At 39.3% G+C, this 17153-nt stretch overlaps 1 protein-coding gene across 5 annotated transcripts in view; it reads left to right on the top strand.

The window, feature by feature from the left end:
- The window catches only part of LOC139956014 (uncharacterized), a 183547-nt gene that overhangs the window by 158880 nt on the left and 7514 nt on the right, over positions 1-17153 (top strand). For 4 of the 5 annotated variants that reach the window (XM_071955178.1, XM_071955177.1, XM_071955180.1 and 1 more), the window contains exons 36-40: positions 710-845; positions 1928-2077; positions 2335-2434; positions 10396-10472; positions 13002-13130. In XM_071955178.1, the coding sequence (XP_071811279.1) occupies positions 710-845; positions 1928-2077; positions 2335-2434; positions 10396-10472; positions 13002-13130 (592 nt within the window). Of the gene's footprint in view, positions 1-709; positions 846-1927; positions 2078-2334; positions 2435-10395; positions 10473-11161; positions 11232-13001; positions 13131-17153 lie in introns of all 5 variants that reach the window. The other variant, XM_071955182.1, reaches the window with a different exon arrangement.

Below are 17153 nucleotides of genomic sequence, written 5' to 3'. Positions count from 1 at the left end.
CATATAAATATAAGGGTTCATAGACAGTCTCCACAGCCTTCCAACTAATTTATAATTAGCAAAGACCTGGAGCACTAGCCGTAATGCACCACAATGAAAGAATAGGATAAGCCTAGCCCAGATACTGCAGCGCCCTATGAGTGCTGTAACATTCTTGTAGGAATCCTTCGTATGCAAAATATGCTATAAATTATCTTCCATAGCTTAATTATAGCAAATCACTACAAATATAGTCCAACAAATGCTGTAAGGAACTCTTCAATAACACAAACCACAGTTTCACGAATAATTAATTCAATGGGGCATTGCACTGTAAGACTTGAATGCCATATAAAGATGCACACTTGCAAGTTACAACACTTTTTCATTGATCACTAAAAAATATCGTCATGTACATAACATGTAAGCTGTAAATATAAATATATGACTTGGTAGCCATGCAGTTCTCAGTAATCAGTTCTCAGGTTAAACGAGCTGTGTTCTTACAGTCTTATACTATGTACATGAGTGAGGACTGCATAGCCTATACATAGAAACTTTAGGCTTACGCATGTACTTAGTAAAGGCCTTGTGAGTACCCAGGAACCGACCTGTCATAGCAATGGGTACTGGGGAGCAAGTTTTGATTCCCATCATTATAATGTTATCTGTTTCTGTAGTTTGATCAATTATTCTGCTTTTGAATGATTTATTTTCTCTGCATATTTAGTGCTGGAGTTGGACGAACAGGAACCTACATCACCCTTGACGCCATGTTAGATATGGCACAGGCTAAAGGAAAGGTTAATGTCTACAAGTTTGTGACAGAAATGCGACAGCGCAGGAGACAGTCTGTACAAGTCAAGGTAGTCATGTCTTGCCAGTATTACCTTATATATACAATGATAGGATACAAAATTTATAAATTAACAATGATATTCATGTCTTCTGTGAACATGTTACAGTTGTTAAATAACTACAAAATAAGTTTCACTTGATGCTATACTAGAGCTGTTTAAAGAAGGAAACCTATGGAAATACTAGTATACAAATGATAACAAATATTTATATGGATGTCTTGATGTAGCTCAGTTAAAAATGTGTCTATTGTATTAATATCTCAGCCAAAACATATTAGTCAGATCTGTAACAAGAATAGCCTAATGGGACAGAATAGGTCTATAGACACCATGTCAGCTCTCCTGGTCTACATAAATGAAAATGAAGTATTAACATCTAATTTAATAGCCAAATCATTGAAATCTCAAAATAGATTTGTTGTTTAAATGTTCTGATTGATGCAATGAGGGTGAGACCATCCACTGCAAAAAGGAGAAAAACATTTTCTCAACAGATAGCGAGTGGGTTTTCATAGTAGTGTAAGCATTATACTGTATTGTGTTACTTGAACTTGTGGTACAGTAGCACTTAGACCCCAAAGGAAGCAAGAGCAAACTCTACTCTTGTGGGTAAAGTATGTTATAGCTCCTGCAAGGATGCAACAAACCAAAAAAACTCTGATTGGTCAGAATCCTGGATATACTGTATGTAAAACACCAGGTATAATTCTCAAACAGTGAAACATTAACATGGCCTAGCACCAGTTGATGAAATGAAAATGAAAACACAATTATTTTACATTCAAAATATCATATGAATTGCTTAATACTGTACTTTTTGAACAGTTATTTACATTGTGAGTTGCCCTCATCTCCTTCATAAATGGAATACTAAGGACCACTAGTACATTGGTTGTCTTGTGAATAAACTGTGATGCTTTAAACATTCCCAGTGGTTCAAAAATTTCACTTACGTTTTCCCACAGAATAAATTACTGGTATGTTAATTAGTGTGTGAATTACTGCTTCAGTTTTGAGTTGTAGAATACTCGATTTAAACCTCCATGGTAATTCCCCTTTTATTTCTCTTTCTATTTGTTATATTACAGGAGCAATACCAATTTATATTTGATACTTTGGTGAAGAACTTTTGCATTGGAAGGACCACCATGACAGTTAAGGCATTCGGAATGGCACTTGCTAGCCTTAAAAGGACTAACGATGAGACGGGCGAAACATATTTAACAGAGCAATTCAAGGTATTTTATAGTTTAATGTTCCAAAGAAAAAATCCATTTAATAAATTAAAAAATGGTCAGTTTGAACAACAGATTTTATTTGCTGCTTGATTTACCCTTTGATACTTTCAAGTTAAATCTTTGCTTTGTGCCATTTTTGCTCTATAGTGATATTTCTAAACACTAACTTAAGCATGTCATGAGAGAAATAATTTGCACCATATGTTAAAAATAATAATAAGAAACATGCACTCCTTTCGTTTTTTTCATTGTAATAGAAATTGGAAGAAATCTCTGTTACAACCAGTTCATCTGACATGTATGCAGCAAAGAACATGGAAAACAAAACACAAAATCAATGTTCAACATTTCTTCCAGGTAAATGGTATTTACATGAAATCATTTTAGATATTACTCAAACTTGCATCGGATACTCCATACCTTCTGGACAAATTACTTATGCATTTTCTTGCACATTCGGCCCTCAACTCACGAAAAGAACTAACACCAACTATATACGTATACCGTAACCTACCAAGGGCAGCTGGTCTAGCCAGCTCTGTCTGACCTGATCAGGTGCACTGGCCTGGTCATTCTTTCCCTGTTACTTGCACTGTTAAGAGCAAGTGAACATCGAAGGTTTTTTGTGCGTGAGATCAGCACTCGCTCAGCTCACTTTGAAGCCCTGTTTCTCCCAATTTGGTGAGTTCGCTCCTTGTTAGTCCCTTTGGGACCCCTCTTTCTGTCCCCGGTATGTCGGGAAAGGTTTCTCCTTCCTCATGTTCGACCATAGCGTAGTGTGCTTCGGGGAGTTCCCTCCATATTGTTTTGTGTGGAAGTTTGTCGGTCTTGCCTCAGGTGTGGCTGTTGTTTGACCCCTGCCTTCGGATAGGTGAGCTCCTCAGGGGCCTCCCTCCCTCTGTGGAACATTTACCGTTCCATTCCGGCTTTTTTCAGGACTTGGATTTGGCTTGTTTCCCCTCTAGGCCCCTCTTCAAACCCTTCGGTCTGTGTTTTTTTTTTTTTTTCGTTATACTGTACTTGCTGTATGTAGGCTCCGGTTTCATATGTACTTTGCTGTGCATAGGCCTTAGGCTGCTTGGCACTATGCCAGTGCTGGGGCTCTGGATCATGTGACCCTAGGTTGTTTCACTCCAGTGCTCTGCCCTGGTGGTCTTAGTCACTACGGAAGCCTTGGGGAGCCTTAGGATTCCCCTTATGTTTCATCTAAGATTTACGGCTGTATTTAACTTTTGTTGTTTGCTCAATTCATCTGCCTTAAAGGAATTGTCTGGTGAAAGATTTTGATACATTGTCCTTGTAGTTATTAATTTTCTCTTTCTAACCATGTAAAAATTGTCCCAATTCGACGTTTTCTTCTTGTAGAAATCTGGTTTTCAAATTCACCAGTTTCTCATCAAAAGTACCGTTTGTTGGAATGCTTCAATATTGTGATTGACGTAGTGCTGGCAAAAAGGCAAAATAGGCGACTTGAATTTAGCACTCCCATTTCCGCAGCAATACACTCTCACAGGAAAAATAACGTGCCTAAATAACGTGCATATCGCGAGTGTTTATCCTACTGTACCATGCCCAGTTGGTATACGTATAGCCTTGCACAAAATATACTCTCACACTCAAACCACAGTTCATAAAATGTTCTTCGAAATCGCTGAAATAAAATCATGGATCAAACTTACAGTAAAAAGAAACTTGAAAAGCATTCGGAACACCGAAAGATGAAACTTGGCGAAATCGATGTCAGAGCAGAATGTAGTAGCTTAGGCTTCGCAGAGCTGTCCTATTCTAAACTTTAGTGTAGCCTACACATGCGAACATTCTTCGCGCTGGAGTTGGATAGCGAGATGTATAAACAACGAAGAGTCTGCTGTTAAAACTTTTCTTGTGTTTCACAAAGACAACGAAACCACCGATCTACTACATATATGGCAGATTAAAGAGTTTTTGAAAGCATATCTAATTATAAGAAATTTCACCGAAAAAGAAGGAAGAAATTTATCTGTATACAAACGCGGTTTTTGTTGTGATTACTGTAGCCTACATGCGAACATTCCTCACGTTGGAGCTGGATAGTGCGATGTATAAACAACAAAAAGTTTGCTGTTAAAACATATCTTGTGTTACCAAAAGACCACGAAACCACCGATCTACTACATATGTGGCGGATAAAGGAGTTTTGGAAAATATATCTAATATATAAGAAATTTCACTGAAAATTAAGGAAGATATTAATCTGTATTCAAATGTGGTTTTTGTTGTGATTACTGTCTAGGTACTGTACGGAGCGTGGGTTATGTCGCAATCATGCATAAGCATAGTTGACGTCACGTTCTGTACTGTTCAAATCATATTGGAAGTGTCCATCCTTAACGATTAAAAAATCTTTTCTCTGTAAAACGCAACATTAGCTTTCTCATACTTTGACAACATGTTTGGAAAATTATTTATCATTTTTTAAGGTAACTTCTTTGGGATAGGACTAAACGCAAACACCTCACTCACTGCAGGTCTTTTAGCTGCAAGTTTGAGACTGACCACAGACTGGTACTGTGCAACATCAAACTGAAGTTCTCTTCACCTGCTCATCCCAGACGTAGACATTCTGTAAACATCCACAGGCTGACCGACGCAGCAGTAGCTCAAAAATTCTGCAACAGTGTGAAAGAAGCTATAGCTAACACTGTCGACCCACCTCTAGACAGCATAGCTGCCATCATCCATGATCGAGCAACTGACACATGTGGTACTCAGAGAGCTTGTGTTAACAAACCATATCTTCGGCCTGATACCATCGAGCTGATCAGAGGAAAGAATGCTGCCAGGAACACCACTGAGCAGAAACTTCTCCGAAATCTGGTGAAGCACAAGTGCGAGAAAGACATGGTAACGTGGGTCCTGGAACAAGTTTCCACCATTGAGGCTGCCTACCATAACAATGACACAGCCACGCTATTCAGAACAACGAAACTGCTGACTGGCAAGACCAATGCTCCAAATGTGAACATTAAGGATGCAAACGGCAGCCCCCTGGAGAGTGTTACCGAATAGGTCAGTGGTTGGCACAAATACGCAACCATCCTTTTCCAGTCAGAACTGCAGTGTGGTGGTATACAATATGCAACCTCATATGTTCCTGATGATGTTCTCCCAACACTGGCAGAGGTTGAGAAAGCCATCAAGGTCCCCAAGAACAACAAAGCTGCTGGCCCAGACGACGTTCTGGCTGATTGCATCAAGACTGCTGCAACTGATACCACCATTCTCAGCACCATGCACAAGGCTGTGCAGTGTATCTGGTCTACAGGCATCTGGCCTTCATCGATGACATCTTCCACTTACATTGCCCTCCATAAGAAGAACAACAGAGAGGTTTGTGAAAACTATCGCACATTGGCTCTCATAAGTCATGCCAGCAAAGTGGTGCTCAATATCATGCAGTCACGTCTTCAGACTAATCTCGACGATGTAAGTGAGGTGCAGTTCGGCTTCCGCTCCAGGAAGTCAACCACAGATGCTATCTCTTAAGACTATCACTTCTGCCTACTACAGAGCCCACACCCCACTCCATCTCATTTTCGTGGATTACAAGAAAGCTTTTGACAGTGTGAATCATGCCCTCCTAATGGAGAAGCTGGAACAGATGGGGGTGGACAGAGATGTCATTAGACTCACAGAGAGAATTTATCACGATGCTGGCGGCGTCTTACAATGGAAAAATGAGACAACAGATGCTTTCAACACGCCTGTCGGTTGTAGACAGGGCTGCCCACTTTCTCCAATCCTCTTCTCTCTCTACACTGAATGCCTTATGAGGGAATGGCATGCAAGGACCGCTGGTTTGCCTGGTGCTACCATAGAAGACCGCACAGTGAAGGAACTGAGATACGCCGATGATCTTGTCCTGTTTGCGCTATCCGCTGCGGAAGCAGAAACGGCTCTCAACATCTTAGCGAACGTTTCCAAGCCCTATCAGCTTGTGATACACCCAGGAAAAACAACTCACCTTATCATCAAGACGGACCCGAACTTTACCGATACCATCCACCTAGAGGCCTCCATTATCCCCAACGTTAACTCATTCATGTACCTCGGCTCCACCATCACCCACAACACTGATGACACTCCAGAAATCAGCAAGCGGATCGGCATAGCCAAGACTACACTCCGCGAGTGCAAGTACCTCCGAAACCCAAACCTTTCCGTTGCGACTAAGCTTCTGGTCATCAGAGCCCTAGTAATGTCTAGGTTGACCTATGGCTCTACTACATGGTCGATTAAGAATTCGGATGCAGCCAAACTGGATGCTTTTGGTCGTACCGTCTGGAGATGGCTGCTAGGTGTCAATTGGAGCGACCAAGTTACCAACGAGTCACTTATGCGAATGATAGACGGTAGATGGCTATTCACCTATGACACTATTGTGCAGAGAAAAATGGACTGGTTCAGCCACATCGCCCGTCAACAGGGTCTCCAGTGGGACCTCTTGTCAGGTGCCGTTCTGGGCACAGTGAGTAGTCGTGGGGGGCCTCGGATGACCTGGTGTGATAACATCAGAGCCTCAACCGGTCTCACCATGGAGGAAGCAAAACAGCAGGCTCTTTCTGGGATTCATCTGCGGATACGTGGTCACCAACCAGCTCCACTTCGCCGGTCATCTCGCATCGCTTTGAGACAGCGCCCACGGACTCTTCAGAGTCTTTGACGATTTTCTACTTCTACTCTACTTCTTTGGGCCACCAGACAATCCTTTTAAAACACTTCAATATTTGGTTTAAGGGAAGCTTGGACAGATCGCATATTTGGTATGTTTTTGTACCACATTGAGTACACGAAGCCTTAATGTTGTGGGTGGAGGTCAATAGTTGTTTGAATTCACCATCGGTCAGATTGTGAAACCATTTTTGACACAATATTTCAAGTAGGACTGATGTCATATTTAGTATGTAGATGTATCTATCACATTAAGTACAACAAGCTTGTTGTTGTGGTCAATGGTCATTTCAGGACAGCTTGTGTCATTGTGAATTTATTGATGCATGCAGAAAATAGCTGAATGTTACATCATCAAAACCACAATGCATTTTTGTATGTATGTATGTATATGTGATCTTCCCGCAAGCAGGAACTCGCGAAAGAAGCCATGGAGGCTTGTAGACTCGCAAGCTGACCGAAGCCAATCTCTTGGCACACATCCATTTAACGTCCATGTCGGGAAGTTGTTATTGAACAACACCCTTGCCAGACGACACACATTGCTGTCGGCGGGGATTCGAACCGGGATCTCATGACTGGGAGACGCCGGCGTTAACCAGGCTGTACACTCCAGGCTGTACACTATTTTTTCATTCTGGTTTTATCTACCATTACACCATACTTTTTATTCTTGAGTGAGTTAGTTTTGTAAATGTTTTTTAAATCTTTGAAATAATCAGGCATTATTGCCGATTTCACTTCTCCCACAAAGGCCTGGAAATGATTTTCTTTATACAAATATAATATCACTGGTCGAGCAAAATCAGGAGGGGGGGGGGGTGTATTCAACTTGAATGAAAACTTAAGTTTAGGCTTCAAATAACTTCATCAACAGTTTACAGTATGATTATTTTGATAGTAACTGTATTTGTAAAGAATAGTTTATTCTATCAAAACTGTTCTAGAGAGCAGTGCTTTTTTTTGTGTCTCTCTGGCAGCTTGCTAATAGAACGAACCCCATAAAGCTTGATAACAAACGAAGCATACAACAGGCATGGACGGGGGGTCCTATAACTCACATATTCAGTACTGTACAGTTAGCCCATAGTATTTATAACCAGTCACACGCTTTATAAAAACAAGAAAGATGGACTGAGTTCATAACACTGCACGGGACTGAGATCATTCCGAAAACAAGATTCTGGCTTTATCATGTTTTGTGCACAGCTATATACGGTAGCCTATTATATGCTATCAGTATTCATTTGTACTGCAAAAGTAACATTTTAACCCGAAAAAAAGTCAATGAGTACTTGCAAGGTAAGCTGTACCTAGTTTAATCTCATGGTCGACTCTGTCTGCTTAAGCAAAACAATAGTGATGGTGTTCTCTGTATTGGTAATTTTTGTTACTAATTTGCAATATATTAATTTAAAATGAAAAGTGTGGAATTTTTTTTTTTTTTATAAACCTGTGGCATGGGGTTCAATGCATAGAGGTAACGGTAGTTGCAAGGATGTAGGATTCTGAAGCCTAGGCTAGGCCAAGATTTCTCATGTAACTATGACATTGATCCATCTTTGCCTAGCCTATTCCATTCTGAATGGTTCCACCCATATGGTACATTAAAGTACTATTCAGATTGGTGGGATTCTTTTTAAGGCTGGTTCAACGTGCCGCTACTACTCATTCGATAACCAAAAGCCTAAATCATCAAAGCCTGTTGTGATCCAAACAAAAGAATGGTAGCAACCACTGCTGACTGTGGAAGCGCTCTAAGCCTGCAAGCAGACTCAAGCTCCGCCCACTCTGCATATTATGGAGAGAGGGCCAGTGGTTGCATGGAAGATGTCAGGCCCTCCTTTCGGAGGATACTACTTTGTTGGCATCCCACTGCAGGCAACATTCCACTTTTTGCCCATACAATTTGAGACTCTGAGTGTACCAAAAATGGTGTGTCCATGGCCAGGTTCCTCCGAATACTAGCTATTGGGGATGTGGTAGACTTTTTAATAGCTATGTTTGAGGAGGGGAAGCAGGTCAATACCCCTAGGGGTTATCCGACCGCTATTTGTGTTATCCTCAAAGAGTTGCCAGGGCTGGATCTCCTGGTCCATGCCATGGCATTAAGCGGCCAGAGCTTATGTCCCTGGTCCCATCATTGACCACCTGGCTTCTCCCACTTTTGAGCCATGTCTTCTTGTCCTCCATTTGAGTTGTCTATGAAGAAGGCTTTTCTCACAGCAGCATCGACTCGACGTCAGAGCGCCCTCCATGCGTTGTCGGTGATGCCAGGACACATGATATTTGAACCGAATAGGGTGCCTCTGGTCTCGGACCCATCCTTCCTGTCGACGACCCAGGTTCTGCACTTCTTACCGGTGCCTCTCTTCTCAGCTTCTATTGATACATTCTCCTCCATTGCAGAGGATAACGTATGGTGCCCAGTCGGCTTTGAAGTGGTACTGGATGCAGCCTTGGTGGGATTCATGTACATCAATCATTGTAATTTCGTGCAAGCCATACTCTTCACGATCTTGATCTCACACTGGATCACCAAGATTATCGCAAGGTTGGTGCTGGGGACTCCGTCGCCCTGCCCGTGCATGATGTGAGGGTAATGTCTACGTCCATGGCGCTCTATAAAGGCTGGATGAGATCTTACAGGCAGCTGCCTGGAAGTCCTCTAACACTTCCATCTCCTCTAATTTACGAGACGTCCTGCACCAGGAAGCACGTATTTCCTGAGCCTTTCTCCGTGGTCCCTCTGGGTGGTCTCATTCGTCTGCTCAGACCCAGAACCCAGGGCGAGCCAATGACTACATTGTGGGCTAACTGCAGTTTTTCAGAAGGTTCCAGTTGATTTGGCATCGTTTAGTCTCCAGTTAGTTTTAGGTGAGTTCCCCAGCTGCCGCCACTGGTTTCAGTGGGAAGCTGCAGAAGTAATTGTCCAGAACATAAGTCATTCCCATTGGATTACTGGGACTACTTAAGAGGGAACAACTTACCCTCTGGATCCTGCCCATCCTCCCCACATGCCGGGATTTTGGGGTGGTATTGAAAGACCAGCTAGGCCAAGGCATTTGATCTGGCCAGATGGAAGTGGCTAGACCAGCTGACCTTGGCAGGCTACAGTATAGTTGGTGTTATTTTTTGGGGGGAATTGAGCGCCGATGGTACAAGTAAATGCATAAGTAATTTGTCCAGAAGGTAAGTTGTTCCCTCGTAAGTAGCTCCATTACTCACGTGGGGATAGTTTCCTATATTGAGCTACAGAATTAAAATATGCAAATCCAATCCAGTCTACTTCATAATTCTCTATGAAATAGTATTTTAAGCTGTTATTGAATTTAATTTGCTTCAATCTGACGTTACAATTCTGATTAGAAAATATATCAAGCTACCTTATTTTATTCCATAATATATGCCCCAGAAATTTGATTAAATTTGAAAAAAAATTCTTTTCACAATGATTAGTGATACATTTTATTAAATTGCTATAATCCCACCACCTGACTGTCCAACACTCTGAAACTACTTAATGAGATCTTGATGCTTTTAGTTTAATTTCTTAAAAGTATTCAAAAGTTATTGATTCCTGTTCATGATCTCTCATATGTTACAAGTTGAAGCACACACACCAGTTTTGAAGACGCCTGTTGGAGAGAGGAACAGTCGTTACATCAATGCTTCATTGATGGATGTGAGTATCTTCATTTTCTTTGGTAATGGAGTGAGAAAACCTTTTCAGTTTTTGGTTGCTTGTACAATATAAAACATTACCCTTTGAAAACAGAAGCATTAAGGTTCTGAAAAGTACATTGACAATATATAGTAAGTTATTGGAAAGTTTCACTAGGAATACAATTTTATTGAATGGAATTAAATAAGTTGGCTAGCTTAGGTTATAGTTTAGTAGCAGCTTTGACAAATGTTTGCCATGGTGCATTAAAGTTCAGCAGGCAATGATTGTGTGGGTATCTCTATACCTACTATAGGCCTACTGTTTACTGCAAGTTTTGTGTAGATGTGCAGGTAGTGTAAGTGTTAATACTTTAGGTTGTAACTGGTCACTTAATTGGTTTAAGTTTTGCAGTAAACATTTCATTAAATAAACATGGAATAATGACATATGCCACAGAAAAGTTTCATCATTAACACGTTGAGCAGGCTTATTGTATTCTCAAAGGTTTCAGATGCAGTATGTCATGAATTGTAATTTGTGTGCATAAGATATAATAATATAAATAATCAGCAATTATTTTTTCAAAGCTTATTTGAAACCACCACAAATGTGGGAGAACGGCTCAAGGGCTGATGAATTACAACTTACAAGTCGGGTGGCTTCCAATTCAAAATTTTTAATTCAAATTTGGATCCTTTTCAATTTAGAAAGTCATTTCAGATGGGAAAACCTTAGATTGTTCTTGGATGAAAAGAATTCCTTACTATGACCTGGCAGGTATCAAGTCTGAAACTTCTGATTGCTAAGCCTCATTGCTTCAAATTCCACCGCTTTTTCCACGCGGCCACAGCACCGGTATATGGTGGACCTCATATGATCAAATGGACTGTCTAACTATTTTTTTTAAATCATTTCATTGATAGTTGTATTTGAAATCCTTCACTGTGTTACCTTTCCTGTTGTGTTCATCAGTAGTTGCATTTCAGTTCTTTCACCTTGTTACCTTTCCTGCAGTGTACAGCAATAGTTGTATTTTAACTCTTTCACCTTGTTACCTTTCCTGCAGTGGACATCAGCAGTTGTATTTGAAATCCTTCACTTTGTTACCTTTCCTGTAGTGTTCATCAGCAGTTGCATTTCAGTTCTTTCACCTTGTTACCTTTCCTGTTGTGTTCATCAGTAGTTGCATTTCAGTTCTTTCACCTCGTTACCTTTCCTGCAGTGGACATCAATAGTTGCATTTCAGTTCTTTCACCTCGTTACCTTTCCTGCAGTGGACATCAATAGTTGTATTTGAAATCCTTCACTTTGTTACCTTTCCTGTAGTGTTCATCAGTAGTTGCATTTCAGTTCTTTCACCTCGTTACCTTTCCTGCAGTGGACATCAATAGTTGTATTTGAAATCCTTCACTTTGTTACCTTTCCTGTAGTGTTCATCAGTAGTTGCATTTCAGTTCTTTCACCTTGTTACCTTTCCTGTAGTGTTCATCAGTAGTTGCATTTCAGTTCTTTCACCTTGTTACCTTTCCTGCAGTGGATATCAATAGTTGTATTTGAACTCCTTCACTTTGTTACCTGTCTTGTAGTGGTCATCAGTATTTGTCTTGTAGTGGTCATCAGTATTTGTATTTAGTTCCATCACCTTGTACCTTTCCTGTGAATGCTTTGACCTTGTTGAATGCTTTGACCTTGTTACCTTTCCTGCAGTGGACATCAATAGTTGTATTTGAACTCCTTCACCTTGTTACCTTTCCAGTAGTGGACATCAGTAGTTGCATTGGAATCCTTCACCTTGCTACCATTCTTGTAGTGGTCATCATTAGTTGTATCTGAATTCCTTCACCCTGCTATTTTTCCTGTAGTGGTCATCAGTAGCTGCATTTGAATTCCCTCAATTCGTGACCATTCCTGTAGTGGACATCAGTAGTGGTATTTGATTTCCTTCTTCTTGTTTTATACCTTTCCAGTAGTGGTCTTCAATAGTTATATTTGGATTTTTTTCACATTCCTACCTACCTACCGTGGTCACAGTCATATTGTATAAATCTCCAGGCAACAATGTAATCTTATCAAATTTGTGATATTCCTTCCCATAGTCATCTTTCCTGTAGTGGTCATGTTGTATTTGAGTTCCTTCACCTTCTTTAATTCCTTTCCTGTTGTGGTCATCAGTTATTACATTACAGTTACATTTCCAGTAGTGGTCTTCAATAGTTTTATTTGGATTCGTTCACATTCCTACCTACCTGCAGTGGTTATCAATAGTCATAATGTATACAAATCCAGGCAACAATGTAATGTTATCAAAATTTTTGAAATTCCATCACCTAGTTGCCTTTCCTGTAGTGGTTATCAGTATTTGTATTTGTATACCTTTGTACTGAGCTACTTTAGGGTAGCATACCTACTGTACACTTTCTCGGTAACTTCACTAGTTATAGATCTACATTAATTTACTGTACATATATGACATCTTGTTAAGTTTGCCAGCATAAAAGCACTTAACTCTGACATAAAAACGTAAGGAGGTTATCTTTCAATCTCCAGGGTTACAAGAAGTTGGACTTTTTCGTAGCTACTCAGATGCCTCTGAAGAATACTATTCTGGACTTTTGGAACCTTGTTTGGGACCATGAGTGCAATGTTATCATCATGCTCAATGAGTTGCATGATAAGGTAAAAGTGGAATCTTTTTTTTTTGGAGTTAGGCATTGTAGGGCCAGTGGTTAGTTTACTTTAATGCTAATGAAAGCTCATTTGAAACCTACCTATGTGATGATCATGGATGAACATTGGTGTATACCAAACCATCTCTTTTCCTCTTTTCCGTGAGTGTTCAGAGAACTAAAGGTTAGGTGTATAACTGTCACATCCATAAAGTCCTGCTACTGGCCACTCAATGTTTCTCAATGTGTACCTATCTGATGTACTGTACTAGAGTGTATGTCAGCATCTGACCACTTTCTAAAATAAAAATAAGAAGAAGAAGAACGACAATCATGATGATAATGATCAGTGCAGCTATGATGAGCAAAGAAGTTTCTCATTTTACTATTCAACCATTCAAAGTGCAAAGTCTTCCACAGATAAGAAACAACAAATCTACAGAAGTCTCTGTTCTGCAAAGCTGCATTATTTCTCTAAATAGAGAGATATTTATCTATAGATATTCCTTACCCTTATTCAGAACAGCACTGCCAGTTTGGCATTTTAAATGCAAACATGAAGAAATTGTTACTTTCCAAATTTCAATGACTGGAGGAAATGAAAGGGCTCGCCACACACAAATTTGGTATTTATTTAAATGGCCTTCAAGTTGAGAGAAAGTTGCTGAAAATTTGAAATATCCCCAAAGAACAAAGATTTCACCAATTTCATATAGTTCAGTTTGACTCAAGATTTCACACAGGCAGCCACATTGGAAATGTTTTTTGACCATGTACCACTTCCTAAAGCTCATCTAATAGATCCCAATTGCATAGCATTGCAGACCCACACAATTCCTTGCCATATTCAGTGTTCAAATATAATAAAATATAGTCAGTTGGGGTAAAAAAAAAACAAGGGGGTAGTTGGGGTAAAAAAAAACAAGGGGGTAGTTGGGGTAAAAAAAAACAACCCCTTTTTATAGAAGGGGAATATTTAGCCAAAGTTCCAATTTATTTTGGGTGATAGTCCTATATGTCTAGTTTATTATTATATAATTTCTGGAATTCTATGTCACTTCGCTGCCAATCACCGCTTCATCGAATCAAGCAAATGCTAAAATAGCAAAATTTGAAGTTTGTACCACATATCCGAAACTTTCTCCTGCATACCCAGCTTATATGATGTGGAGATTATTCCAGCAGTTACAGCATAGCAGTTAGTGATATTACACTCCCCCCATGGTAGAATTACTCCAACTTCATTCACGCTTCATGGGGGGGCCTTGTTTTTTTTTACCCCCAAAAAATTATGCGAATGGGGTAAAAAAACAAGTACTTTCCGGCTCCAATGTATTCCCTATTTTGCCCGAATGGATAAATTTTTCCATAATGTTGATTTTAGAGGTTAGGCAAATAGTTTTCATGTCTATCATGTGTCAAAAATGTTAAATAATTGGGCAGAAGTAACTGAAATTGGCTGTGTCTACTATATTACACCACATTTGTGTAGCATCATATACACACTGTACAGTATGAATATGGCTGAGCATGACATATGACACGAGCCATCCATAATTACGAATTAAGAAAATTTCACAATTTTTTTCCTTTTTCATGTAAAGGTAGTAGCTCATACTTAGATGTAATTATATGCAAACATGATTTTAAGATACATTCATGAAGAAAATAGCTGTTTTCTAGCATTGTTTTTTTTTACCCCGGCATTGTTTTTTTTTAACCCCGAATTAAGCAAATTTTTGGGGGTAAAAAAAAACAACATTTTTCGCAAAAAACGACTTTCCATTTACAAAAAAGTTATTTTTGTTAGATTCTCTTTAAGAAAATCCCACTCCACACACTTGAACATTGGAACCGAAACAATAGCTCTAACTCATCAATTTTTAGAGCAAACTTTAGGTAAATTGTTTTTTTTTTACCCCACTTGACTATAATGGTTAAATTTGTTGTTGACATTTGCCACCTGGTTGGTCATTTCATTTGAATGATTGAGCTACAGAAAAACTGGCAACCCTGATCCAGTCCCAGCAAAAAATGTACCCTAATTTTACTGCGGTAAACTATGGTAAATGTGTGGTAAATAGGGTAAAATTGTGGTAAAATCAACCGCGGTACATTTACCGCAGTTTTACCGTGGTATTACCGCGGTAAAAGTATGGTAAAAGTTTACCGCGGTAAATTTACCGGTTTTACCATGGTATTACCGCAGTATAAGTAGGGTAAAACTGTGGTACATTTACCGCGGTAAATTTACCGCAGTTTTACCATGATATTACCGTGGTATAAGTAGGGTAAAAGTGCGGTACATTTGCCGCGGTAGATTTACCGCAGTTTTACCATGGTATTACCGCGGTAAAAGTGCGGTACATTTACTACGGTAAATTTACCACAGTTTTACCATGGTATTACCACGGTAAAAGTAGGGTAAAAGTGTGGTACATTTACTACGGTAAATTAACCGCAGTTTTACCATTATATTACCGCGGTAAAAGTAGGGTAAAAGTGTGGTAGATTTACTATGGTAAAATTAACATAGTTTTACCATGATATTACTGGAGTAAAAGTAGGGTAAGGTTATATGGTACATAAACTACATAGGTGAAATTCCTACAATTGTGCCATGATTAACCACAGTAAATATAGGGTAAAACTATACGGTGCAATTATACTATGGTAAATTTACCATGATTTTACCATAGTAGAACATATATGGGTCACACTATGAAACATGATGGTACATTTAGAGCAATTTATCCATGATTTTGTCCCATATTTTTGCAATACTGATATGACAAACCTTTTGTTCTACTCATATCTTAATGTTGGCAATATAAATTACCTGTGGATATGAGTTGAATAAAGAAGAGAGACAAACTGCTATTCTTATATGTTATAGTATGCATCTCTTTTCCTAAAAAAAACAAGCAGAGGATAGATACATAGAGAATTCCTTCATGGAATCCCTGATATATTTGAGAGGAGACAACAATTAATTCTTTTTTTCACTATTAGGGAGAACCTAAAAGCCTTTGAAATGAAAAAAAGAACTACTGTATATGAACTAGCACACATAATGCATATATCTTCTGTGCCTCAAAACTATAGAACACGAAAATTGACCAATCAGTGTCCTCAGATTTGGGTATTCTCTGTCAGGTCCATTAAATGACTTGACAAGTCTATGTACCTATAATCAGAGTACCCTCTACCTATAATCAGAGTACCCTCTTCATATAAAACAAGTCTTTGAGGACAATAGGAGATCAAAAGTCTGGACTACCAATTAAGTCAAAAGAAGAGAGTCAGGAATCATACCAGCTAGGGTAATTGAAATTCAACAAAGCTTTCTTATGTGTGAAACCTCCATGGATTTGATGAATAAAAACTGTTGCATGCTACAACTTTGGACTTACATGTCAGGCATACAAACATTACAATAAGGGTAAAGGCATATAGCCAAATTATGATACAGTACACTGATGGGTGAAATTCAAAGTGATATGTGTACATGCTGATTGGAATTAGGACAAAATCATGCTCAATGTGAGGTACAACTGTCCTACAATTAGTGTAAAATCATGTCCTACAATTAGTGTAAAATCATGGTAAACTAAGGTAAAACCGTGGTAAATCTACGGTAAAATTGGGGTAAAAGAACGGTAAAACTGTGGTAAATTTAGGGTATAAGTGTAGTAAATGCGTGGTCAATATAGGGTTAAATTGGGGTAAAAGAACGGTAAAAGCGTGGTAAAATATGGTAAATTGAGGTAAAACTAAGGAAAAAGCGGGGTAAATATACAGTAAAATTGGGGTAAAAGAACGGTAAAAATGTGGTAAATTTGGGGTAAAAGCACAGTAAAAGTATGGTAACACCGTGGTAAATTGCTGTAAAATTGGGGTAAAAGTGAGGTAAAACCGTGGTAAATTTGTGGTAATTTACGTCGTCCATAGGGCCAAAACACCGCGGTAATGTACAACAAATTTACCGCGTTTTTACCCTGGTTTTACCGGGGTAAAAGTGTGGTATGTTACC

This window comes from Apostichopus japonicus, chromosome 2 (genome assembly GCF_037975245.1).
Source record: "Apostichopus japonicus isolate 1M-3 chromosome 2, ASM3797524v1, whole genome shotgun sequence".
Classification (NCBI taxonomy): domain Eukaryota; kingdom Metazoa; phylum Echinodermata; class Holothuroidea; order Aspidochirotida; family Stichopodidae; genus Apostichopus; species Apostichopus japonicus.
Note: the sequence above shows the minus strand (reverse complement) of the source record. Positions and strands in the feature narration are given on the sequence as shown.